This window comes from Pteronotus mesoamericanus, unplaced genomic scaffold (genome assembly GCF_021234165.1).
Source record: "Pteronotus mesoamericanus isolate MK-2021 breed Mesoamerican mustached bat unplaced genomic scaffold, CSHL_Meso_final contig_82, whole genome shotgun sequence".
Classification (NCBI taxonomy): domain Eukaryota; kingdom Metazoa; phylum Chordata; class Mammalia; order Chiroptera; family Mormoopidae; genus Pteronotus; species Pteronotus mesoamericanus.
Window position 1 is genome coordinate 5,492,235 of NW_026555265.1, and position 27,284 is coordinate 5,519,518.

General features: G+C 33.6%; 1 protein-coding gene across 1 annotated transcript; it reads left to right on the top strand.

The window, feature by feature from the left end:
* The first annotated feature begins 445 nt into the window (after nucleotides 1-445).
* Nucleotides 446-26,824, top strand: OSTN (osteocrin). Its single transcript, XM_054585269.1, has 3 exons — nucleotides 446-544; nucleotides 2,900-3,114; nucleotides 26,740-26,824. The coding sequence occupies exons 1-3, from the start codon at nucleotides 446-448 to the stop codon at nucleotides 26,822-26,824; spliced, it is 399 nt and encodes a 132-aa protein (XP_054441244.1).
* The last annotated feature ends 460 nt before the right edge of the window (nucleotides 26,825-27,284 follow it).

Below are 27,284 nucleotides of genomic sequence, written 5' to 3' on the forward strand. Positions count from 1 at the left end.
GTGGTGTTTTTGACAGTTTGAATTTAAATGCTTTTAGACACGGCGCTTTCTCTCTGTTCCACCACAGACCTCACCAGCTTTCATTCTCTCATCCTGGACCAGTTTTACACATTTGCCATTACATACCTGAGGCTGCAATCCCTGGATTAGACAGTCAAAAGAATAACGTTACACAAACGAGGCTTCTCAGACTTGGGTTACCTTGAATTACATTATTACTGCTGTGGAACGCCAATCTGCCTTTACTTGGAAATGAAGCCTGGATAGAATTCATCCTGGGAGACTGACAGCTTCTCTTAACCATTATTTAAGTTTCGTAAAGGTGTACTCCACCATTCGGAAGCTGAATAATTATCACCTGTATATAATATGCTTTACAGGAGTTTTGTTTTCTATCTTTATATGCCAAACTGACCATGTTACCCCTGGCGTATGTGACCCTTAGATGCTGGACTGGAGACTGGCAAGTGCACACTTGATCCTGGCGGTGACACTGACGCTGTGGGGCCCAGGAAAAGTGCTCTCAGTGGATGTAGCAACAGAGGTAATGGGAACTAGCCGAAGGGACCCTAGATATGCTCTTAGGAACAGAAGCCATTTCTACTTATATCAGAAGCCAGTGTCGGCTGACAAATAGGGAGATGCTTTGAAAACACAAAATCAAGGAAATCAGAATTTTTTTCTGTTTTGTCCTCACCGTGGATTCAGGGGAAGCCAGGTATCTAAATATTAAAAAGGAAAAGAAAGTGGAGTAAGCAATATTTGTGTTCCTTGAACAAAAATCATATGAGAAAATTTATCATTTCAGCCATAGGGATGATTAAATTAAATACAGAAAGTTGAAGTGATTTTGTGTGAAATTTGAAGTTGTTCATATGGTAGAATTTGAGTAGTTTTGGCCAAACTTCTTTTTACTATACAAATGTTCTGTGTTTGCTAAAGTACAAAGGAAGAAAATGTGAAGACATCCTCACACAAAGACAAGTTAATTTGGCTTATTTGATCTTATTAGAAACAAATAATCTTTGTACTTAAATAAAATGAAGAGTCTGATATGCATTTACCAAAGAGCAAGTTTGTATGAGTTCTATGATTTCTTGAGGATTAATAATATCATTAAAAATAAACAAAACTTTGTTTTGTGCATATGTCAATTTGAAGAGTGAAAACATGTTTTTGGAAGATGCTCTGAGAGATAATGAAATATCTCCTATTTTTCCCTTTGAATATTTGTCTCCTGTTCTTTAGAATTCCTTTCTCATGGTTACAGAATTTTTCTCCTCTCCAGTTTCTATGTTGTCAGACTTATATAGGGAAGTTATAGAAGTTGAGATTTTAAGAGGAGATTGGAACCATATTGCAGACTGCACCGTAAGTAACAAAGAGCTCTGAGCAATTTTTAATTTTCTCTTTATACAATGAAAGTGGTGTTGGAGATAATTAACTTCATGGCAGTATTCAGGATAGAATAGGAAAAAGAGAGAAATAAAAATATATATAAGATGATAAGCAGTGAAGAGGACTTGATATGGGAATCACAATGAGCAGAGGCAAGAGAGGTTTCCTAAGAAGAATAGACTCAGTGACTCAAACAAAACAATTAAAATAGACTCAACGACTTTGAATCTGGGTGTCAGGCTGTAAGAATTTCAAAAAAGAGTTGCTGGAGTCAAGGATAAAAGGGCTTAGAAAATGCTACTCTGTTGTTTTATTGAAGAAAATAAAGAGAATGGAAGAAATAACAAGAACAACAAGAAGTAAAGAAAAAGAGGCTTGTCTAGATCAAGAATCTGACACATGAAAGAATGTGATTAAAGGGCCAAGATCCTTAGAGCTAAATTTCTTCTCATGGGCAAACATTCTCAGGCTCCTGGAAAAAAAAGTAGTATATCCTAGACTACACAATGACTTGAGATTTTTAACAAGGGCATTATAAAAAATGGTGTGATTGGCCTTGTAACGGAAAATACAGCATTCACAAACTAGACACCCCATACTTTTATGACTTGGTTGAACTACAAAAGGGCAATATGTGCAACAGACAAATAAACAATACATTTTACATGGAACAATAAAGTCATTGAGAATGCTCTGAGTCATTGCAGACACGCATTCATATTTGTTACTAAATCACATGGATAAAAATGGTAAGCCCCCTGAGAGCAGAGACTGCTAGAATTTGTTCATTGTTGTATCCTTTAATTCTAACACGGAATTTGATACATAGTGAATCCTTAGTGGCTTGAATCAATAAGGAATGAATGAGTGCTGAAAACAATAGCATGAAATTTAGTGTTTTTCAGAATCAATTCAATAAATATTTATCAAAAATGTATTGAGTACTAAGTCTGACCAAAGTGCTGGGATAGGCATTTAATAGAGCAAATAAAAGACTAATTAGGCATCATCATTGCCCTCAAGTTACAATCTAATGGGCAATACAAATATATTGCAATCAATCTAATAAAAAGAAAATGCAATAAGTGCAATGATCAAAGAAGTATAGCTAAAAATGCTATGGAAATGATAATGAAAGATACAATTGTTATGGGGAAAGAATCTGAAAAAATGATCAGTTAATATACTAAATATACTTTGAGTATATTAATATACTAATATAGTTTGAGAGGCAGGCATTCTCTCAAATTTCAGTATGGAGTTCTGTTTTGGTGCATATGTGTGTGTCTGTTTTGTCTTCCTTTAATCTCCCTTGGGTATACCTCATCTCTATGTGTTTTGTCTCCAAAAGTCTCTCTGGATCATAACTGCATGCAAAATTGTTTCATGACAGGCATATCAATTAAAGATAGCAAAAGCCAAATGGATATGAATGCAATATTTTTGGGGTGAATGGAATCACCTTGTTTGTTTGTTTGTTTGTTTGTTTTTTGCCCACTAGGCTTTTGATGATGGAATCAGAGATGTGCAATCACCACCCACAGCTAGGGAAGAGAAATCCGCAGCTGATCTGGCAGCAAAACTCATGCTTCTTGATGAACTTGTATCTCTGGAGAATGATGTGATTGAAACAAAGAAGAAAAGGAGCTTCTCTGGTTTTGGGTCTCCCCTGGACAGACTCTCAGCTGGCTCTATGGATCACAAAGGTAAACAGAGGTAAGTGAACACTTGGAGAAGGAACATTGTCATTTTCTAAGTCTTCTGCTCTGGGTTCAGAAACACAGAATTCCACAGGGAAAAAATACAATGAAAACTTTGTAGGTAAACAGATTTGACAGCATGTTGGCTAACTTGTGAGTTTAAAAGTATGATTTTGGATATAACTGTTTAAAGAGCAAAATGATTGCTATAATATATGTGTATTCACACTCTTGTCATAGTTTCCTGAGGAAATCCAGTTGCATGCAGATATAAAATAAATACTTATTATAAAGCATAAGAGCATTTGAAAAATGAGCTATGAGATAAATATTATGGTCAATTGAGTTTTCTATTTATTAGAGGTAACAAAATACCAATTTTTTAACCAATGATACAAAGCTTTCCAAGTAATGTGAATAATTCAATTCTTCTATACCCAAAGATAGTGATTTGTTAGGGTCTGGAGTCAGACCATGTGTACTAAGTCAAATATCTGACCATTTCCAGCCATGTAACTTGTATAAGACTCTTATCCTCTGTGATCCTCAGTTTATTTACCTGTAAAATGCAGAGAATTACTTACCTTTGTAAAAATCAAATGAGTACTTTTTTTAACATCTTTCGTTTTACATTTTTAATACACTTTATTGATTATCCTATTGCAGTTGCCCCAGTTTTTCCCCTTTTGCCCCCCTCTACCTGGTACCCCCATTCCCTCCAGCAGTCCTCCCTTAGTTCATGTCCATGGGTCATGCATACAAGTTCCTTGGCTATTTCATTTCCTATGCTATTCTTAACATCCCCCCATCTCTTCTGTACCTACAAATTTGTACTTCTTAATTCCAGAACCTTTCCCCCGTTCTCCTCATTCTCCCTCCCAATTGATGATCTTCATATATATTATTCTTTTTCTGCTCTGTTTGCTTAGTTTGTTTTTCTAGATTCAATTTTTGATAGCTGTGAATTTATTGCCATTTTAATGTTCATAGTTTGATCTTCTTCTTTTTCTTAAATAAGTCCCTGTAACATTTTGTATAATGATGGTGTGGTGATAATGAACTGCTTTAGCTTTACCTTGTCTCCAAAGCACTTTATCTGCCCTTTGACTCTAAATGATAGCTTTCCTGGACAGAGTAATATATGTTGTAGGACCTTGCTTTTCATCACTTTGAATACATCTTACCAGCCCCTTCTAGCCAGCAAAGTTTCTTTTGAGAAATCAGCTGACATTCTAATGGAAACTCCTTTGTAGGTAACTATCTGCTTTTCTCTTGCTGCTTTTAAGATTATCTCTTTATCTTTAACCTTTGGTATTTTAATTATGATGTGTTTTCCTGTGGTCCTCTTTGAGTGCATCTTGGTTGGGACTCTCTATGCTTCCTGGACTTGAATGTCTATTTCCTTCACCAAATTAGGGGAGTTTTCATTCATTATTTTTTCAAATAAGTTTTTAATTTCTTGCTGTTTCTCTTCTCCTTCCAGCACAACCTATGATTCAAATGTTGGTACATTTGATGTTGTCCCGGAGTCTCCATACCTTATCCTGGGGGTTTTTGTTTTTGTTTTGCATTCTTTTTTTCTTCTTGCTGTTCTGATAGAATGTGCTTTCTTCCTTATGTTCTAAATCATTGATTTTATTCTCAGCTTCATCTACTCCACTGTTGATTCCCTATAAATTTTTCTTTATTGCACTTAGTGTAACCTCCATTTCTACCTGGGTCTTTTTTATGCTATTGAAATATCCAGAGAGTTCCTTGAACACCCTAATAACCAATGTTTTGAGCCCTGCATCTGGTAGATTGATCACCTCCATTTTGTTTTGTTCTTAGTAGCATGGTAGAAAAGTGAACATATAAGTTGGGCTGGGTGGAGCCTTATATAATCCCAAAATGAGACAATCACTGTGAACCAGGCTGATGGAGTCTCAGATACGGTGTTCTACTTTGTGGTTTTATGTAAGGGAAGGCTCAAAAAGAGGACTGTGGCCTCTTCCTGGCCTCTGGAGTTTTGTACAGGAAGAATCTGCCCCCCAGTGCTTGTCCTAATGTCAGACACTTCAGGTTTTCCCTGTACGCCACTGGTGCCCTCCTAGCTGCTGCCCCAGTGCTGGAGCCCAGAGGGAGTGAGTGGGCCTAGGTCCCAAGTTTACTGTGCGCTTTTTAAGAGCTGCCTGAGAATGCCACAGTTTCTTCCACTGCCCCAACTGCCATTGGTTTTCACAGCCAGACGTTATGGGGATTTATCTTGCTGGCACTGGAAGCCTGCACTGAGTGGTCCGGTGTGGAGTTGGGATACCTTGTTCACAATTATGTTACCCAGATGTGGGCATGGGATTGCCTGTTCTGCATTCCTGCCTCTCTGCATCTCCACCTCTCCTGCCTGTCTGGATGAATGTGGCTTCTTTAATTCCTTGGTTGTCGGACTTCCTACAGCCCAATTTTCTGATGATACTGGGTGATAATTATTCTATAGGTTAGTTGTAATTCTTGCTGTGGTTGTGCGAAAAGCCAGCCGTGTTTACCTACGCCTCCTTCTTGACTGCCAAATGAGTACTTTTCAAGCTGTTAATTTTTGTAACATAATTGGAGTAATTAAATCTCCCTTTAATCATTGATAACTGTCAGTATTCTAAAACAGTCACCCCAAACACTTCATTTCTACCCCCTGAATATCTGTTCCTCGTGCTATAAATTTGATATTAACAATGGCACAAGAGACCACTCAATTGTCAAAGTCTGGAATTTGGGGAATATACAAGAATTCCTTTTTCTCAGGAGGATTCATTTAGCTCACTCTAAACATTCTATTTTTCACTAAATTCTCTAAATCATATTTGTTTTATATGTTAAATATCTCCAGAATTTACCCACTAAGACTTTCTTAATTCTGGCCTGAATTATCTTTTTCAGATTTTTTCATTTCTTTTGTCATTTCTCATCTTTACTTCTACCACCATCACCATCCTTTTATCACCAATGTACTTTTTATTCTTCTATGGGGGGGAATCACCTAACACAAAAACCTTTTTGTGAAATGTCCCCATTGCTTACAAGATAAAAGCAAACTTCTTAACAAAAGCCTAGAAAATACCTCACATTCTGCCACCTCATTTCTTCGTGCGTTCATCTCCATACCGTTTGCTCCAGTCTCGCCGGGTCACCTGGAGTTCTAGGACTTCTCGTGCTTTGTTCACGGTTCATGATTTTGTGTGCTCAGTGATACTCAGCACATAGGATGAAATTTACTGGACTGTTCTGAAAGATTCTCAAAGCTACAGTAAGAAATAAAATGATCACTTTGGGACTCTCAGTTATCCCACCTATACTGAGAAATAATCTTACACTTGTATTTTAAAATTCAGACCCTATCTTAACTAAACAAATACAAATGAGTACCACTTATGTTCTGGGCGCTGTGTGGGGCTATGGTGGAAAAGAAGAGGAAAATATAATCTCTTTCCCTCAAAGAAGCCACACACTAATAAGAAACATAGCAATATTTATAACATATTGTAACACAAAGCAAGAAAAAATATGTTTAAAGAGCAATTTATAAAGAAGGCTATGGAAGTTTAAGGGATAAATGGAGAAAATATTGTTCCTTCTAACAAATATTATTTCTTTGAATCCTGGATCTTTCAACCACTAAATAATTTGAAAACCAATACATAAATGTTACATGTAAATATTTATATATAAATTTATAATAGCATATATACCTAACATATATTGCATAAATAGTATTCTTATGATATATGTATTATAAATACATATAACCTACATTGAGTTTTCATCATAATAATTTCTTTAAGAAGTGTCATAAACAGACTATATTAGGAGATAGACTCTATCTACCTAACATAGCTCAGCCTGCAAGAGATAAAGGGAAACTGGCAAGAACTTAATTACCATTTGAGCAGATTTTTACATATAAAGGGTAAAAATAAACTATTTTAAAAAACAGAAAATATTGTTCTCGTGAGTACTTCCTGAGGAAGCTACTAGGTGAGTTCTTTCAGGCAACCAAAATGACTGGAGAAATATCATTATAAGAATTGGCGTGAGCATAACTTTAGAATTAAAGTGAAATGATGATTGCAAGAAAAACGGTGTCATGTAGTATATAATTTGATACAACAAAGTATCAAACAATTCAGGGACAATGATGAGAGCATCTAAAATTTAAAATGACTTTCTTATGGCTTCATGGTTATTAATTAGAAATCAAAGGATATTACAACAAGTAGTATCTTGGGGACATGGAGAAGAAGACAAAGAAAAGATTACCAACTAACTTTAATGAACCTTTTACAAAAGAATACAACACAAAAACTGAAAAGAGAGACAACAAAGGTTTTTATATTAAAATATTACTATAAAATAACCATAAGAATAAAAATTAAAATTCCTCTGTAGAAAAGAAAGCACAATAAAATAGAACACTGTGAAAAACTTTATATGAAAGTCTCACATATTAGAAATATTATATTTAGAACATAATAAGACCAAAAATATTGATCATATAAATAAATGTAAATGGATGTAACTTACTTGTTATTTTACAGGTATTTTCAAATTGACTCACAAAGAAAAAATTAACACTTTTCTGTTTATAAGAGACACAACTGAAAATAAAGAGATTTAAACAGGTTGACAATAAGAGAATGGACAAATTTTACAAGGAAAATATTAAAAATAAAAAAGTGTGCAAAACATATTTCAAAGAGAAACCATAGGGAATGTTAGGAAATAGAAAGATATTAATAATAGGTTACTTTGGCTCATTTTTTAAAATCCAAGACAGACTACCTATTGAAAATTGATAAAAGATACAATATAATTCATAAAACAAAACTTAAAATCTGTTTTGAACTCTGATATTTAATAACAGAAAATGTAATTTTTTTCTCAAGTGCATATGAAATGTTCACAAAACATCACATCTGAATAATAAATACCCTCAAAAAATTTTAAAGAACAGATGTATTACAAAAGTATTCACTAAATGAAATGAAATAAAAATAGAACTTAATAATAAAACCAGAAAACAAGAAGGCACTTTTACCTAGAAGTATAAACTATGTCATTAAGTAAGCTCTTGGGTCAAAGAAGTGTACAGAATAATTTACATACTTTATTAAAATAATAAGAATGATAGTGTAATATTATGGGCAAATAAAGCAAATATCATACAAATTACCATTGTAGTAATAAAAATAAAGTTAACACTATAAGCAAAACTCTAGAAGGAACAGCAAAACTAGGAAAAGTTGCGGGGGGGGGAATGTGAACAATGACAAAAGCTGAAATCTAAAAGTTTGTAAAGCAAAACATAGACTATAATAAATAAATGCAAAGCTGTTTTTAAACAACAAAAGAACAAGCCACTAGCTAAACTAATTAAGAAAAACTAGACAACAAATTCACAAAATTAGAAATGACAAGCCAGAAATAACCATGATAAACCATCAAAACAAAGAACTTTTATAAAAGGATAGGAAACTACTTTGCTCAATGAAGACCTAGAAAATAATGGGTAAATTTTACAAAAATATCATTTACAAGCAAATGTAAAATTTTTTGAGGGTATTTATTATTCAGATGTGATGTTTTGTGAACATTTCATATGCACTTGAGAAAAATTACTACATTTTCCTCTTTTCCCAAAAAGAGGAAAATGGTTCAATTACCAAGAACTTTTTTTTGGTCTGGGGGAAAGCACAAGATCTAGATATTTTCACAGGAGCATTTTATTAAATCATAAATTATCAGATAATATCAATATTATTTTAAAGCATAATAAAATGGTAAATTTTCCAAATTTATTTCCCAAAAGAAATATAATATCAACCTCCTCAATTAAAACTATTACATTTTAAAAAGAAAACTTTAAACTTATCTCATATATTAACATCAATTCACTTAATTTATATATAAGACATTAGCAAATGGAATACTGCAACACTTTAAAAATGTAACATGTCTCAACCAGTGGGTTTTCTTCCAGGAAAGTGTGATTCAATATGAGGAATTCCTTTCATGTAATCCATCATATTTACATGTTTATTCTCATGTTTGTTTACAAATGACAAGTTGGAAAACTAAGATAATCAATGGAAAAACTACAATGACAAAACTCTTTGGCTACAGAGAAGTCCATAAACATATAAAGCTAAAAACCCTTCTATATACAAACAGAAATCAGATGGAAGATTGAAGGCCTCATTTACAACATCATAAAGATGGAAAAATACCTACACATAAAGCTAATAAAGAATGTCCAAAGGAGAAAAAGTATAAAAATAATGCTAAAATAGAAAAAGTAGACTTGAACAAATGGAGACATATACTATGATCTTGGATCAGACTCAGAAACAGAAAGACATTAGCTCTTCCTAAATTAAATTACAAACAACATGATTCCAATAAAAAACACCATTATTTTCTGGAGCTAAAGAATAGCCCTATCAAATATTTTTAAATATTTTATTTTCCTTTCTTTACAATAGTATATTATCAGCCCATGGATTAGGAAAAAAAGAGTAAACCCAATTATAGATGTAACATTAAGAGGTTAAAAAATGATCATCTCATATTAGTAAGTAAAAAGGATAGATTTTGATAAGTGATTTTGGGATATTGAAAAAGGGATAAAAAATAATCTAGTCTCAAACTATATGTTATAATAAATTTTAAATGGATCAGAAATGTAAGTAAAAAAAGAAAAAGATGAAGCCATCTAGGTTCTAGAGGAAAACATTGGTGAAGCTCTATACTCTTCCAAATTGTGATACAAATTTCAAAAAATTTCAGAAGTAGGAAAAAATTAACTTCATTTTTTAGAAGTTTCCATGGCAAATGATACCATAAAGGAAAGCAAAGAGAAAAAAGAATTGGAAAAATCTTTGCAACTCACATCCAAGACAAAGTCTTAATTGATATCTTTAATATACAAAGAACTTTTAAAAAATACAGGAGGAGGTCAAAGCTTTTAAAATTGAAGTAAAAAAAATAGTTCATGGAAAAAAGAAATGCAAATGACTCAGCCATGTGAAAAAATGCCAATCATTCTCATAATGACAAAGAAAGCAAATTCAATCTTTACTGATCTGCTGATGTTTAAATGTTGAAATGACAAAAGTCCATAAAAAAGAAAAAATAATGAGTGAAGCTATGAGGAAAAGACACCCCCATATGTTGCTGATTAGAATGCAAAATGACCCCCTGCGAAGGTGGATCTAGCAATATCCAGCAACCTTGCATATGCACTTACCCTGCAGCCCAGCCTTCCTGCTTCCAAAAATCTCACAGGCAAAAGCAGTGGAACGAAAAGTGTATATAAGCTATTTGTTTTAGAATTATTTGGAAAAACAAAATACACGAATCCAAAAAAGATTGGTTGTCAATTATGATACAAAAATGAAGTATTGCTATCAGCTATAAAAAAAAATGAGGGCTATCTCTATGTAGTACTATACAGTGAGATTTATAACATTGTTAATTAGTAACAGCAAAATGTATAAAAGTGAATAGAGTATGTCACTATTAAAAATGACAACACAAGTACAAAAATGCTGAGATTAGAAAAGTAAAAGGATAAATATAAAATATTTTTCATGTCTACCTATAATAAAAGAGAAACAGTGTAAAGTGACCAAAAGTAAAAGCCAGACTTATTCAAATATACTTTGTGTTGTCTTTGGAACCATTGAAATATTTTACATATAACAACAAATATTAAATTTTACACCTAAGTGTTAAAAATAACTGAAACAAAATAACATATTCCAGTTAACAGTATTGTTGCACAATGAAGATTTATTTCAAGTGGTGAAATAAAATAATTTGGCTGCATACCCCTAGTGAAATACATGAACAAAAAAGCTTGGAAAAAACAAATCTTAAAATTATTTCTGAGACATTATATTCTTAGTGGTACTATGGGACTTGCTATCTAAGATGCTTGATTGTGTTTTATGAGAAAAGTGAGTATTTTTTGATATTCTAATTTTGTTATTTCTGGGCCTAATAAGAACTGGGATACACAACATGGAGTAAAAATGACAGTTGGTGTTTTACTCCTTCAGATTAAATTTTAAGGGCATTTCCTACAAAATTTTTCTTAAGGATTCATATTTTATGCAGGTATTCCTGTTATTGGTCTTAAAACAAATATTAAATTTTCATATATTAGAAAACGATGGGAATAATTTAATAACTATTGCATAAAATAGTTCTATACACATCCTTGAATTTTAATAGAAATATAACTTTAGATTTCTTTCCAGGTATAATGGTAACTCAAAGTTTGAGATTAAATTTTCTATTATCTGTTACGAAGATATTTCAGCATTATTTAAATATATATAATAAAGTCACAGGACTAAAATAAAAAATTTCACATATTTATTGGGAAGGATGTACGGTTTAGTATTTTGCAAGTATTTTGTAAAAAGGAGGTTCATAAAAATTATCGTAATTTTGCTTGGGAAAGCTGGACCCAAGATTATTTACTGCTCTCTTATCACATTACTTGAGATAGTAGTTTTGATCATTTAGTCCAAAAGATTTACTTCTTCTTCATTTATTTTTGAATTTCTAACAAAGCCAGGAATTATCTTGTCACTTTAATGTGAATGAATGTTCAAAACACTTTCTCTGTTGCTTATAGACATCTGTGGTTATCATGTATATGCCATAATTTTTCGCCTCCTCAAGCATGCATTTCCTGTCTTCCCCTACTCACCAGGAAAAGGTTATGGCCCACAATCCAATTGCCATATTGTAGCTCTGAAGATCTCACCCATCACTAAATCCAGAGATCCATAAGCTTTCTTGATGTGTGTCATAGCCACTTTGACACCTGGTGAAACCTATTAATCCCTTCATAGAATATTGTTTTTATCTGGATAAAACTGATAAGAGTTCAAAGGTTACCAATATATAAAAATAGAATTTTTCAAATTGATCGCAATATGACAATATATGTTTCTTTTATAATATTTCATATTATTATATGAAATAACGAGATCTAAAAGATGGGTCTAAAAAGCAATTATAATTTCAAGTAGTGTTGAACTAGAAAATAATTTCAAACTATCTACATTGATTAAAATGTGATCTAAATGTACCTGTGATTTTCAGTAGTGACAATGGTCTAGATATTATTAATACTATTGTGATTATTTTTATACATTCATAATTGAAGCAAATGTTATATTTCAATTAGAGGGTAATTTAAAATGATATTTTCTCATCCACATTTATGGGTCCTTGAGTTATAATTGTAATGACTCCAGAGTTTAAAACTCTGAGTCTCACATATATGAAATGTATTATTTTATTTTCAATTACTATAAAATAATGAGAAAAGAAAAATTTTTGAACTTTGCTTTTCATAAGCTACATAAGAGATGATATGAAAGAATGAATGAAAAGCTGGGGAAAAATAAAAATGAAAACAGGGCATACATAGTCTATGTCAGATCATATTAAAATGAAGCAAAGAACAATTTGTTTGTTTTTATTTTATATTATATTCAATTTTTTTCATCTGAATATGACGCTAGCTTTGATTTCAGATAGATGTGCAGTTTAATTCTCAGAGTGAATTAACTCAGCTATGCTTCAAAGTCCAAAATGTTGTCTTCATTCATTTCACTTGACTAAAACCTGAAAGTAAATGAATGGTTAGCTCACATAAACAAATTTAAAAAGCAGCCTTGATGATATATATGGCAATATTATCTGAATGGCCACTTAATATTAGAAGATATTAATAATTTGCCTGAATTTTTCTATAGGATGGTTTCCCTCAGTCCTTCACATAATACTAAAAATACCTTACAAAAACAATAACAATAATACTCTATATTTGAACTTCATTACTATAAACGTTTTACAACTGTTATAGTAACAAATATTGCTTTAATTCTTTCATGAATATTTTGAGATCAGCAAAACTGGTAATGTCATTTTGTCAGTTAGGGTTTCTGGAGGAAGCAGGAAGTTCATTTGAAAGAGCAAAATAAGAGAACAGTTTATTCCCAGCAAGACTATTTGGAAGGGAGGGAGGGAGGGAGGGAGGGAAATCATAATGAATGGCACAGCATCGTGGGGCCTGGTCTGGAGAGTCGGATGCCTTGAGCAGAGCAGTGACCTTCAATCAGAGGGAAGCGATCTTGCAAAGAGGGAGCCAGGTGAAATTTATTCTGATCTCACTCTCACTTCCTCCTTCCTTTTAGTCTTTCCTGCCAAAGCCACCCTTTACCTGCCCCAAGCCAAAGCCAGGAACTTCTGTGATCCAGAGAGGTTAACTTCCGAGGCTGAAAGTAGGGTGAGAAAAAGCCCAGTGTGAATCTGGAGAGCTGATAGAAGATACCCAGCACAAATACACACGTTCTATAGAATCAGATCAATAAACACTTTGATTCATAGCACTGTTATTATAACCACTAAACTGAGAGAGAAGGAGGACTCTATCGGACATAATCAAAACACTGTTTTATACCCCATCCACATGCCTTCAAACCCATTCAGTAGTAACTATTTCCTGTTTCTTTTTTTTTTTTTCAGGGTTTTTTTTTATTGTTGTGCAATTACAGTTGTCCCCATTTTCCTGTTTCTTAGATACAAACAAAGGCAGATACTATATAACTCTATTGGCCACATTGAAGTAATAAATATCTCTTTGGTCAGTTTTATTGGAAAAGCAACCATATTTCAGTAATTAAAATAATCGTTTTTATGTCTTAGCCCAAATCACAAATACTATGAAAGTTTCTCCTTTTCAAATTGGAGAGCTGCCCTTGGTAGGTGCTGCCGTCAGTTTATCCTCATCTCTTTCCCTAGCACAGTGAGCTAGCTGCCTTTGTCCCCGCCCATGTTGGGGGTGGGACGCAGAGAGGTAAAGAAAAGTCTTATTTGGTACTACCATAACCTGGCTCCCTGGCTTCAGGGAATGCTCAAAGCTGACTCCTTATCATGGAAAGTTTTTGTAAGGTCATTTCGTAATCCGATTGGAAACGTTGATATAAATTAGTAAATATCCTTGTTCTCAGCCATGCTTTTCTTTCAGCAGGTCAGTTTTGCTTCTAATCATCATCCTACCCTCTAAATCCTGCTGAAGTCACCTTACACATAACCCCTGGCAGAAAGCCCTTTAGGGAAGGTTCTTTTTATTATTAACCTAGGCCAATTCTTCCCACCTGCTTGCTTGACATCAGATCCACAGAAAACCCACATCCTTGACTCTGGTCACTGAAAGTCAGCTTTTTTTTTTTTTTTTTTTTTTTTTAATGTCTCCATCTCTTCACGCTGGCAGACAGCCAATTCTCACAGCTTCTTGCCTTTTAGATTTTATAGATTTTGTTCTATCAGGTCTGTTTTGCTTCGACAGGTATATATGTGAAGCTCTCCGAGTAGTTTCCTTGAAACCCTTCCTCTATACAAAAGAAGGAAGAAAAATGCTGGTGTTCTCTAACAACTTACTCCAGAGAAAGTTTCTTTCTTTACCTTTCCAACATCAATCCTTTCATTGGATTAAAGTTGGAAAAAATAGTTTGTAGTAACCTCCTTTGCAAATACTGTGTAAGTCTAGCACTTTACTTTAGTATGCAAGAGGAAAGAGTACTTTTTTTTCCTCAGCTTTTTTTGGCCACAGTCAAAACTGAGATAACCAAACTGAGGTAGAAAGAATCCCACTTCAACATTTTGGTACAGTATTTAATCCCTACAATAACTTAAGAAGATATTACCTCATTTTATTGGTACATTTTCAGAGTGATAAAGTCATTTCCCTAGCTAGAATGTCAAGTTGCTTAACTCTAAGTACAGTGACTTACACTTAAATAAGCTACTCTGATAAAGAAATTAAAGGTCTGTGTGAATAAGACACTTGTCCAAGTCCAGGAACACTGAGGTGCATTACAACGTATGCATTGAATAAATAGTTTTGGAAAAACTGTACCAGTAATATATGAGTTTTGATCCTAAGCCAGACATGAAGTTCAGACACAAGTTGAGAATAGCAGTTCTAGCTTCACTTTGTCAATTATGATTGCCCTTCTTGATGACAGCCCCAAAGAGTAAAGGCAAAAGTCCTCACATATCACTTTCCTTTCTAATTTATTGTGAAGCAATGCCACAGACCAAGGCCAACCTACGTACCTTGTGATTTTTGTTATTTCTTTCCAGCTCTTATTTGGTAATGCCCAAAGGGAGTAATTCAAAATGGGCCCCATTTCAGAGTAAGAAACACAGAAAAAGGATTCAGAGTGAGGTGCCCCATTTCCATGTTTCCTTCCTCCTCGCTGAAAACCCTGGCTGTACTGTGGGGAACTTGCTTGGGGAAAATGATCTTGGGCCATTTTTTGCAGGAAAAGCCCTTGCAAGCCTCTTCGCACCCCAGCACAATACCACAGAATGAGAAAGTCCCTTTGCCTTTTCTCCCTAATCTGACTCATATATAAAGGTGTAAAACTTTCCCCTGAAAAGGATAAAACTTGATTCCCCATACAGGCTCTGAAATGTGCATTATCCACTTCCCCTCAGCCGCCCCCCAAAAATTTCAGAAGACATTTTTGTGTAAATCCATTTGCTGCATAGAATTTTCGAAAGTTTCCTTAGACCCTCAAAGAGGCTATTGAGCAAATGGAGATTTCCTTGACCCTCTCCTGCAGCTCTACCGCCGTTTTCAGATGAATCAGGCCTGGGTTACTTTACACTAAGCCCTTTCAATCTCATGGTTTGATTCCCGTGTGCACGGTTTGTTTCAGAATGTGTGTTCCTATGGCCCATTCCTTGGAACAATACTTCAGAAACTGACGTCATGCCTAGTCAGAACCATCATCATAAATTTAATAGAATCTGTTTAAAATTGAATTACCACTTTTGAGACAGAATTCCCAACATCATAATTCAACTTTTTCCTTATCAAGGAGCACTTCCTTACATCATTCTAAATGCATCCTTTTATTAAGTCTTCTATTTCCCAGCCTCATAATCATTTCCATGGACAGGAACTTCAGTTAGGGAAAGACTGAACCCAGCCCCACCTTCTTATTCGCTGCTTCCCAAAGGAGAAGCACTCATTTGTCTGACAGGTCAGTTTGGGAGGAGTGGTTGAGCATGTCCAGCTCATCCCCCTTCTTCCTGTTTTTATTAGATAACTCTGAATACTTGTGTAAATCTGTCTAATCCAGGAAGGAAACATAAGAACATCCTTTTAAATGTAGATTAAAGCCATTTTCTACATTCAGCTTAATCAAAATGACATTTTGATTTCTATGCATTGATCATGCATATCTTATTTCTCTATTGTTTCTCAAGGTGAACTTGAGATCAGAGGACAATATAGACTGGCCCCTAAAATCTGCATTGTCACTCAGACTTAATGCGGTCCTTCATCCCAACATTCTGGAATTTGAATTTAAACATCACTCTGTGGACACCGATAATTTCCTTCTTCATTCTTTGCAGGACCTTGCTGAGTCCTTCTTTTCAGTCTGTCCTCACACATCCATCCTTCCAAGTGCATATATATTCTGTCTTCTCATAGTCATTTCTTAATTCTACAACTTAATTTTAAATTACAACAATCAAGATTGCAGGATTCAGGGGTCACCATTTGTTTTACTGTCTCTACATGCTTTCTGTAAGATTTTCCTGCGACCCCCAAATTTGTTGTGATCTCCTCTCTTGGGGAATCCCAGAGCCTTCCGAATGTCACTGTGTTAAATATCTACTGCTCTGCAAACAAGTTTCCCATTAATTAGGAGCCTAAGACAATAATAAACACTTACGTCCCCACACAGTTTTCATGCATCAGAAATCCATAAAAAACCTGCTGGGTGCTTCCGGCTCAAGGTCTCTCCAATGTTACAGCCAAAATGTTGTCCAGGGCTGCGGTCATCTGCGGGCTATACCTGAGCTGAGGATATCCCTTTCCCAAATGGCCCACTCTGGGCTCACAGCAGGAAGTCTCCATTCCTCACTAGCTGTTGGCAGGAGGCCTTAGTTCACTCCCATATAAAATAAACCTCTCCACAGGACTGTGAAAGTGTTTTTAGGAAATGATAGCTGACTTCCCCTAGGGTGAGTGATCCAAAGCAAGACAGAAGCTGCAATATATTTTACTACTTAGGCTTGGAAGTCACACGTTGTCATTTCCACAATTTACTATCAGTTGCAAAGATCATCCCTGTTAAAATGTGAAAGGAGAATGCATTATGGTAAAATTATTGGAGTTTGGCGACTATGCTCATCTAAGCTTTATCGAATAACAATTCAATTTCATATTTTGCTAATCTAAATTACTGAACTATTTAAAATAACATCTTTCATTATCATTACCATATTCTCTCTTTATTGTAACTCAGTATTGGTGTAGCTGTATGCCTTTCTTAAAAGAGGACAGGAGTTATATTGCTCCTTTAAGATGTAGCAGCAGCAAAACAGGCTATTTGTTTTAGAGTATACTCTCCACACCATAATTTGTAGGTTTCTTTCCTTGGAACTCAAAACCATGAGCAGGATCAATAAAAGTTGTGATATATCCAACAATTGGGAAAAAAACTGTTTAGGGTCACATAAAACACTTACTAAAATTAATAAAGTTCCTAATCACAAATAAGCCTTAATTTTTTTTTTTTTGCTTTATCCTCTTACCCCCTCACCCAGTTTTCCCTGCGCCCTGACCGCTGTCATCCTGCCGTCTTTGAGCCTGTCTTTATTATAGTCATTAGCTCAGTTTGTTCACTAGATTCCACATATGTGGGAAATCACATGACATTTGTCTTTCTATGACTGGCTTATTTCACATAGCATAATGTTCTCCAGGTCCATCCATACTGTCCCAAAGGGTAAAATGCTCTCCTTTTTTTACAGCCATGTAGTATTCCGTTATGTAAATATATCATAGTTGCTTTATCCACTTATCTGCTGATGGGCACTTGGACTGCTTCCAAATCTTGGCAATTGTAAATAACACTGCAATGAATATAAAGGTACTTATATTCTTTTGAATTAGTGTTTCAGGTTTATTTGGATAAATTCCTAGAAGTGGAATCTCTAGGTCATAGGGCGGTTCCATTTTTAACTTTTTGAAGTATCTCCATATTGTTTTCCACAGTGGCTACACCAATCTGCACTCCACCAACAGTGCAAACGTTTTCCCATTTCTCCACATCCTCACCAGGACTTGTTTGTTGATTTATTGATGGTAGCCATTTTGACAGGTGTGAAGTGATATCTCATTGTGGTTTCAATTTGCATTTCTTTGATGATTTGTGGCATTGAGTATTTTTTCATATGTCTATTGGCCATCTGTATGTCCTCTTTGGAGAAGTGTCTATTCAGATCATTTGCCCATTTTTTAATTGAATTGTTTGTTTTCTTGGTGTTGAGTTTTACAAGGTCTTTATAAATTTTGGATATTAACCCTTTATCAGATGTATCATTGAAAAATATGTTCTCCCATTCTGTGGGTTGTCTTTTCATTTTGTTAATGATTTCCTTTGCTGTACAAAAGCTTTTTAATTTGATGTAGTCCCATTTGTTTATTTTTCCTTTTGTCTTCTTTACCTGAGAAGGTATATCAGAAAAAAATATTGCTATGAGCAAAGTCCAATATTTTGCTGCCTGTGTTTTCTTCTAGATTTGTATGGTTTCAGGTCTAACATTTAAATCTTTAATTCATTTTGAATTTATTCTTATGTGTGGTGTAAAAAGGTGGTCTAGTTTCATTATTTTGCATTATCTGTTCAATTTTCCAAATACCATTTACTGAACCAACTATCTTTAGCCCATTGTATGTGCTGGCTTCCTCTTTAAAATATTAATTGACTATAAACACGTGGGTTTATTTCTGGGCTCTTTATTCTGTTCCACTGATCTACGTGTCTATTTTTATGCCAGTGCCATGCTGTTTTGATTATTATGGCCTTATGGTATAGTTTGATATTAGGTAGCATGATTCCTCCAACTTTGTTCTTCTTTCTCAAGATTGCTACTGCGATTGGGGGCCTTTTGTGGTTCCATATAAATTTTTGAAATATTTTGTCTAGTTCTGTGAAATATGTCATTGGTATCTTGATAAGAATTGCTTTGTATCTGTAGATTGCTGTGGTTAGTATGGCCATTTTAATAATGTTAATCTTCTTATCTGTGAACATGGTATATGCTCCCACTTATTTGTATCTTCTTCAATTTCTTTCTTCAGGGTCTTACAATTTTCTGAGTACAGGTCTTTTACATCCTTGGTTAGGTTTATTCCTAGATATTTTATTCTTTTTGAAGAAATTGTGAATGGGATTGTTTTCTTAATTTCCCTTTCTGATAGTTTGTTATTGGCATATTGGCATAGTTTGTTAGTGGCATAAAAATGCAACTGATTTCTAGATATTAATTTTGTAATTTGCTACTTTGTTGAATTCATTTACCAGTTCTAGTAGTTTCTTGGTGGAATCTTTGGAATTCTCTATGCACAATATCATGTCTTCTGAAAATAAAGACAGTTTTACTTCTCCCTTTCCAATTTGGATGCCTTTTATTTCTTTTTCTTGTCTTATTGCTATGGCTAGGAATTCCAGGACTATGTTTAATAAGAAATATGAAAGCAGACATCCCTGTCTTGTTCCCAATCTTAAAAGAAATGCTTGTATCTTTTGTCCATTGAGTGTGATGCTGGCAGTGGGTTTGTTATATATAGCCTTTATTATGTTTAGGTATGTTCTCTTTGTTCCCACTTTGCTGAGAGTTTTTATCATAAATGGGTGCTGGAGCTTTAAAATTTTTAAAGGCTTGATTATCGTATAGATTTGCATATTCTCACACCATGATGTAATTAAATAAATGAAAACATAACCAAAAGAGAAGGTATGATCCTTAACTAATGTATTTAGAATAACATTATCTGGACACCAAATATACAGAGAGAACAAGAAAATTATAGTACAACTTTATTAATAACTATAGATACAAATTCTTACCAAAAGAACTAGTAGAACAATTTCAGTAATGTATCAAAAAGATCATATACCATTATAATGTCGGGTTTAACACAAAAATAGAGTATAAGGTGACTTGCTTTTTAGAAAGTCAATTAATAACTTTAACAAATTAAAGAAATAAAGCTATATTATGTGAGTAGATTCAGGAAAAGCATTCAATAATATTAAACATTGATTATGATCAAAATCACCAGTAAACTAATAATAAAAGGGAACATTTTTTAACCTAGTAAGGAACACTTACTAAAAAACTTACAACATACTCTTTAAATGATATCACTTATAACAAAATAATCCAAGAAACTATAGAAGGTCTTTATGGAGAAAATTTTTAAAATGTATAAGAAAGCAAATAAATCATCTTGGGTAGTAAGATTGAATACCATAAAGGTTCTGTTCTCTCCAAATTGAATTATACTTTAGATCCCATACAATTCCAGGTAAAACTGCAAAAAGGATGCCCCATAAAAATTAACAAAGTGAATCTTAAAATTTATAATTAGATATGAATGTAGGGGGAAAAAGGAACATATGTCCACTATCTCATCCCATCAATGAAAAATAACTTCAAAAGGATTCAAAATGTAAATGTGAAAGGCAAACCTACAGAAAAGATTTTAGGAGAACATAGGAGAATATTTCACAGCATTAGAGTAGCGATGATGTAATAAACAAAATATTGATAAAGTTGGGGTGCTGGGTGATAAAAGTGAAAGGACCAAGCCCAAACAAAAACCAACAGCTCATAGAGACCAACAACAGTAGGGCGGTTACCAGAGAGAAAGGGGGATGTGATGTGAGCTAAAGGGTGAAGGGGAGAATAAATGCTGACGGAAGGAGACTCAACTGCAGTTGTGAACACACAATGAATATACAGGCGATATATGATAGAATTGTACACCTGAAACCTACGTAATTTTATTAACAAATGTCACCCCAGTAAATTTTTGTAAAATTTAAAAAATTAAAACAACATTAAAGGTTTTCATGAAAAACACAATTAAGAGGACTAACCACAATTGGGAAAAGATATTTGCATGTAACTGACAGTCTAATATTGACAGTTTGTAAAATCCTCCTAAAATTAATATTTAAAAGAAAAACAAAACAATAAAGAAGCAGGCAACAGACTTGAACAAGCACTTCCAAAAAAAGAAATTGAAGTGGTCGATGAACAAATAAAAAGAGGAACAAGTTCATTCATATTCAGGGAAGACAAATTAAAACCACAATGAGATATGATTACAAAAGCATGAGACTGGAAAAATTAAAAATCCACAGTACAAAAGTTGGCATAACTTGAAACATTAAAAATGCTCATACATTACGCTTGGACCCATAAATCAGTACAACTTTGGAAAAATCTGGTGTTATGTAATAAAATTATGTATAGGCATAACTAGTAATTCTACTAAAAAAATACTATAAAGAAATCCTTAAGTGTGCAATACAGTTATGTACAGCAACATTTTCAGCTGAACATTACATAACCATAATAACAAAAACCTCAAACTTTCATCCATTTTAGAATGTATAAACTATTGTATATTCATGTAATAAAATAATATACAATCAAAATAAAGCAACAGCAGCTAGCAACTATGCATGTAAACACAGACTAATCTCAAAACATAAAATTTGCTGAAAGAAGTCAAGAAGACTTCTAAATGCATACCTTTCAAATAAAATTCTAGAACCATCTCAAGGTGAGAGTTTTGAAGAATACCTATGTATTGTAAGGAAAATCAAAGGAATCATTAGGCCAAAATTCAGTCTACAGATTACCTCTGGAAGTTTGAATACAATTTTTATAACTTATTTTTGGATGTAGAACATTTTCAGAAATTGAATTATCAAAGACTATAAATGTTTAAAACATCTTATTTGAAGTTAGGAAGTCTATATTTTAGTGTGAAGTTTAAAGTTATATTTAAAATAAATAATCCATTCTCTTTCTATTAGTTTTGAAGATATTCTTTATCCTTAAACTACTTTCGGAATATTTTAGAATATAAAGCGTGAATTGGGTTAAATGGAATTCCATATATATAAATATATATTTAAATATATATGTTTAAATGAAATACAACATGTCATACCATTATTTTGTCACAAGAGGGACTACATAGTCAGAAAGTACAGCTTTCTCTTTTGGCCTTAAGAATATTTTTCTGTCTTAACATTGATGTTTTGCACATTGTGTATTCTGTCAGTTTATTATGTTTTACGGTATAATATTGCTGTATATATTTCATATCAACAAAAATTTTCAGATAAATACTACTTTGTCATTTTAATTCTGAATAGATACAAGACTGTACAGAAATTATTTAACTTACTGAGCTATGAACATTTTTTGGTTTATCTGCTTTATGGCAATAGTTGTTTTCATTTTTCTATTAGTGCTTAACACTTTAAATACTGAAAGGATTTTTTCATATCTGTTTTATATATATTTTTTACTTGATTTCAACATACCTGTAAGCATTTTCAACCAATCCAAAATTTGATAAGATGAATCAATGAAATTACGGATTGATTGCTAAACGAAATCATTTATGACCTAGGTCCCTGTCCACTTGACCAGGGCTTTTCAAACTCTGCTCTAAGGATCCTAAGTGTTCCTGGAAACTCTTTCAGGAGTAGCAACATTTGGGGAAGGTGGGGTCCTCCTTTACTGAGACAATTCTTCACTTAATTTCTTAGATATTGTTCTCTCTTATAAAGCATTTATTTGTAGACATTAGTTAGATTCAAATTGTTTGAAAGCCACTAGACTAGATGACAGGAAAGTATAGTAAAATCAGGGAAATGTATAAAATTTTTTTTTCTAGTGTATTACTTCTTTAGCTCTTTTCAAGTAAAATGTGAGCTCTAACAGCTAATACATGTCTTCTTCACCACTATAGCCAGTGCAGAGACCAAATTGCATAAAACAATTAAAATAAAGAACAAATGTGTTAAATGAATCCTAGCTCCAGAAGTTAGGCAGAGAAGGTACTATCTGGATTTTATTAAAAAGGAAAGAGAAGCTCAGAATGATAGCAGACTTATAAACACAATCCAAGACTACCACTTCCTGGCTCTTAATACTTCTGGGGAAAGAAGGGAAGGAAAGAACAGGAAACATGGAAAGAAGGAAAGAAAAAGAGGGTTTATTTTGCTTTTCATTATACCACAACTGCCTCTCATTTACTTGAGCAAGCAAAAAAAAAAAAACAGATTAACTGTAGTAAAGAAAGAAAAATGCTATTTTCATTTATTTTGTGTTCATTTTGGAAAAAAAATTGGCAGGATGGACTAATAAATGTTATATTATAATTAATTATGATTCATGGGGCCATCATACTTCTCTGTAATAAAATAAAAAGATTATTTTTCATGGCACCCCTCATTTTACAGAAGCTTTGGGTGGTGAGTATACGCGTGAAGCACTGCTCTTTTCTCCAGGCATCATCGCCTTCCTCTTCTCTCCTGTCCTTTAGCCGTCTGGAACGGGCGGTTCTCACTTCCTCTCTCTATCGCTCTGGGATTCCCCTGAGCACTCTCCTCTGTCCTGAGGTGACTCCTATCTTTCCCTCCCCTGGAGTTAGGATGGCGGTAGTCAATGAAGGAATTTAAGGATTCAAGGAATAAAAATCACATCAAGTTTTGTTTTTTGTTTTTAATATATTAACCACATTACACTTAGACATCAACCCTAAATCATATAGACATATGTATTCATTTTTTATTTCTATGGTATTAAATTACCACAAACCTCTGGACTTAAAACAGCATGAATTTATTATCATACAATTCTGTAGTTCAGAAATCCAGTATATCCCCAGCAACCACCATATATCATTCTAGAAAACTTTCTTCAGTCTTCTTTTTAATTGGGTGCAGCCACATGATTGATGGCCAGCCAACAGTAGCCCTAAAACTCCCCCTGCATACAGCTCAGTGCTGTCTCTTTGGCCTCGTTTGCCTGCAGGATTCGGAGTAGCTGAGAGGGGCTGGGCAGGCTGTGCTCCTTCTTGGAATTTATTTTCTGCTCATTCAGGTCATTGGCAGAATTCAATTTCTTTCAGTTATAGGACTGAAGTCCCAGTTTTCTTTGAAGAACTCAGAGGCCACAGCATTCCTTGAGTTCTGACTCTCCTCTATCATCCAGCACAACGATGGTGGGTTAAGTCCTCACAGTCCACTCTCTGATCTACCCTTCTTCAGTCCTTTTCCACTTTGAAGGACTCCTGTGACTAGACTGGGCCCACCCAGATAATCCAGGATAATTTTTTATCTCAAGGTCTTTATTAATTCTATCTGCAATGTCCCCTTAGCAATGTAAGGTGATATATTTAAAAATTCTGTGAATTATGATGTGGGCCTCCCTTAAGAGAGGCGTTTTTGTGACTACCACAAGGAAAATAAATGCTAAAGAGTCTATAAATTTTCTTACGTGAATGAAAATAAGAAAAAAATACAAAGACTTTATTCTTTTTCTCAACAGTCATCATTTATAATTACATTGAAAGACCTAAAGCCCAACTGATTTGCCTAGCTTCTTGTAGTCCTTGAGCATTAATTTTATGCTCAAGTAATATTAAGAACTCTTAAAATTTCCAGATAACATGTTTTCTATTAGATTATCAAGTTAAAAAATGCATAGTTAGTTAATATCAAGAAATCAAGAAGTGCAATAAATAGGCACCACTTAAGATGTGTCTTTCAGAAATCTGACGAATGAAGGCAGAGGTATGAATAGGTTAGGGATCAGCACTCATTTTTTTCTCCAGATTCCCCCCTACACACACCAATCACACTATTCTTTAGGAGACAGTCACATAAAATCATACATATAATGTTATCTTCATTGACTAGAAAAACTAAAGGCCAACCTAAAAAGGAAAATTCATGTGAATCAGCAGAAAAAGAGGCTAAATTGGGAAAAACAAAACTCAAAAAGACACAAATGACATGGCCCTCTTCCTGCAATATCATTTGAGGGCAATGCCCACATCAGGTTTAATTTCTATTTTTATTCCTGTTGTATACACAGCACTAAGCACATGCCTGGCATTTACAACATATTAAATAAATATTAATTATCTTCAAATTAATTATTTTAATTATAATTAAATAATGTTTATAGAATTTTCTATGTGTAAGAGATAGTCATAAAAATCACTCATGTTTTCATTGTTCTCCGTAATATTAAGAACTCTTAAAATAAATTATTTACCCAATAGGAATATGTGGAACATTGATAAGACCTGTTAGTTAAGGTAAACACTTTGTATCAAGAAAAATTACAGAATTTTTTCTCTACTATTTACATTAAATCATTACCAATCTGACAGTATTTGATTATAGGTTTTTGAGTAAAGACTTACATCTGACTTAATGACCACAAAACAGAACCCTTTGCATAGGTGCATAGAAAATGATAATAGGGACAAAATCATAGGTATTGTAGTTTTTAATCATTTTTAGTGTTTAAATCATGTGGTATATATTGATAATATAATGCAAGTAATTAGAAAAGAAGTAAAGCTATCAAAAAAGTTCTAAAACAAATCTTGTTTAACTCTTTAATCTATTGAAAATCAAGTTGTCAGGTGAGGTAATTAGCCCTTCATCTTCAAGATTTTTAAATGATAAGCTGTATTATTGCTAGTCCAAGAATTGAAGCAGGGTTCTGACATTTGGGAGGAGAATAACTTTTAAGACACCCATTTCAAGTGTTTAACTGCTGAAAATATTCTGTTTCTTGATCTGGGTACTTATTGCACTTGTAATCTTATGTCTAATATTGTTCACTTATAAAATGTGCTCTTTTGGCATGGCTATTATTTCAATTAAAAATCTAACAATCTGTAAGTCAGTTATGTTTAACTGTGAGCCTTGTTTACATAGACTCCTTTGCTTCTTATACCCATCTCTATCTTCATTAAGTAAACATAAAATTTCTCATAACTCCAAGTCAGTGAACATTATTCAATCAAAGTTCTGATACCTCTCCTGTTAGAATTTTGATTTCATAGTACTAAGTGATGGTCATAAATTAACTTCAATATTTCTTCTTTTTAAAGAAATAATTTATAGAACATACAATCTGTAAGACCTCTTAAAGGAGTTTTTAAACTTCATTTTAATAATCAAGTTTTTTTCCCTCAACAATATTTGACACAGTCTGTATGAAAAATGTAGATCCCATACAAATCTTCTCTAGGTAAAATCTCCCAGAAGTCTGAGGCAGAAGGTTGGGAAAACCACTAACCTAGTGCAATCTTCCTCGATTAACAGAAAATACACCAAAATCTGGAGACAGAAAGGGTCTTACCCAAACTAAACACTTAGAAAGTTGGTATACTGATAAGACCTAACTTTTCATCTGGGCTGTTTGATTTTGGATAATTTATTTAATTTCTCCAAGCCTCAGTTTCTTCAGATGTAAAAAGGAGGTAGGTAGGAATACCTAATTCCGCAGATGCCAGAACAGTAAGAGAGAATGTGGCACGAGTGGGCGTTGATGGCTAGTAACTCCAACTCTGAAAAAAGTCCCTCGGCTCTGCATAAAATAAAAGAACAAAAGTTACAATTGATAACTTGGACTTTAGCTTAAAAGCATTCTCCTTGGCTTGTTTCAGGAAAGTAGTAGATCATCCAAAAAGGCGATTTGGTATCCCCGTGGATCGGATTGGTGGAAACCGGCTTTCAAATTCCAGAGGCTAATTGATTCCAATCGTAAGTACAACTTAAATATGTAAAAATACATGCAAGCTTTTGATAATATTCCACAATGGACTAATTGCTCCATCCTAGTTTATAAATCTGCCTTTTGATTTCCTAGCTTGTAAATTCACATTTTCAAACATTTCTGTGCTAAGTATATTGATGCTAAATAATTTAAATGACATTAAAGAATTAAAGGGATGTCCTACATCTACTTCACCACAAAAAATGATTTAGGTATTGTCACAGACTCCTATATAATTATTGACTATTAATATGCATACAAAGGTTAAAATTCTCATTAGCATAATAAATTACCTTCACAAATATACATAATAAGTACCAATCCCTCTATTATGAAGACACATTCCAGTGACGTACAGCATTTTATTGCAAATAACATCACCAGAATTATGAAAGCATGGAACATAGGAGAGAGAATGGTGTAGAAGAAAGTACT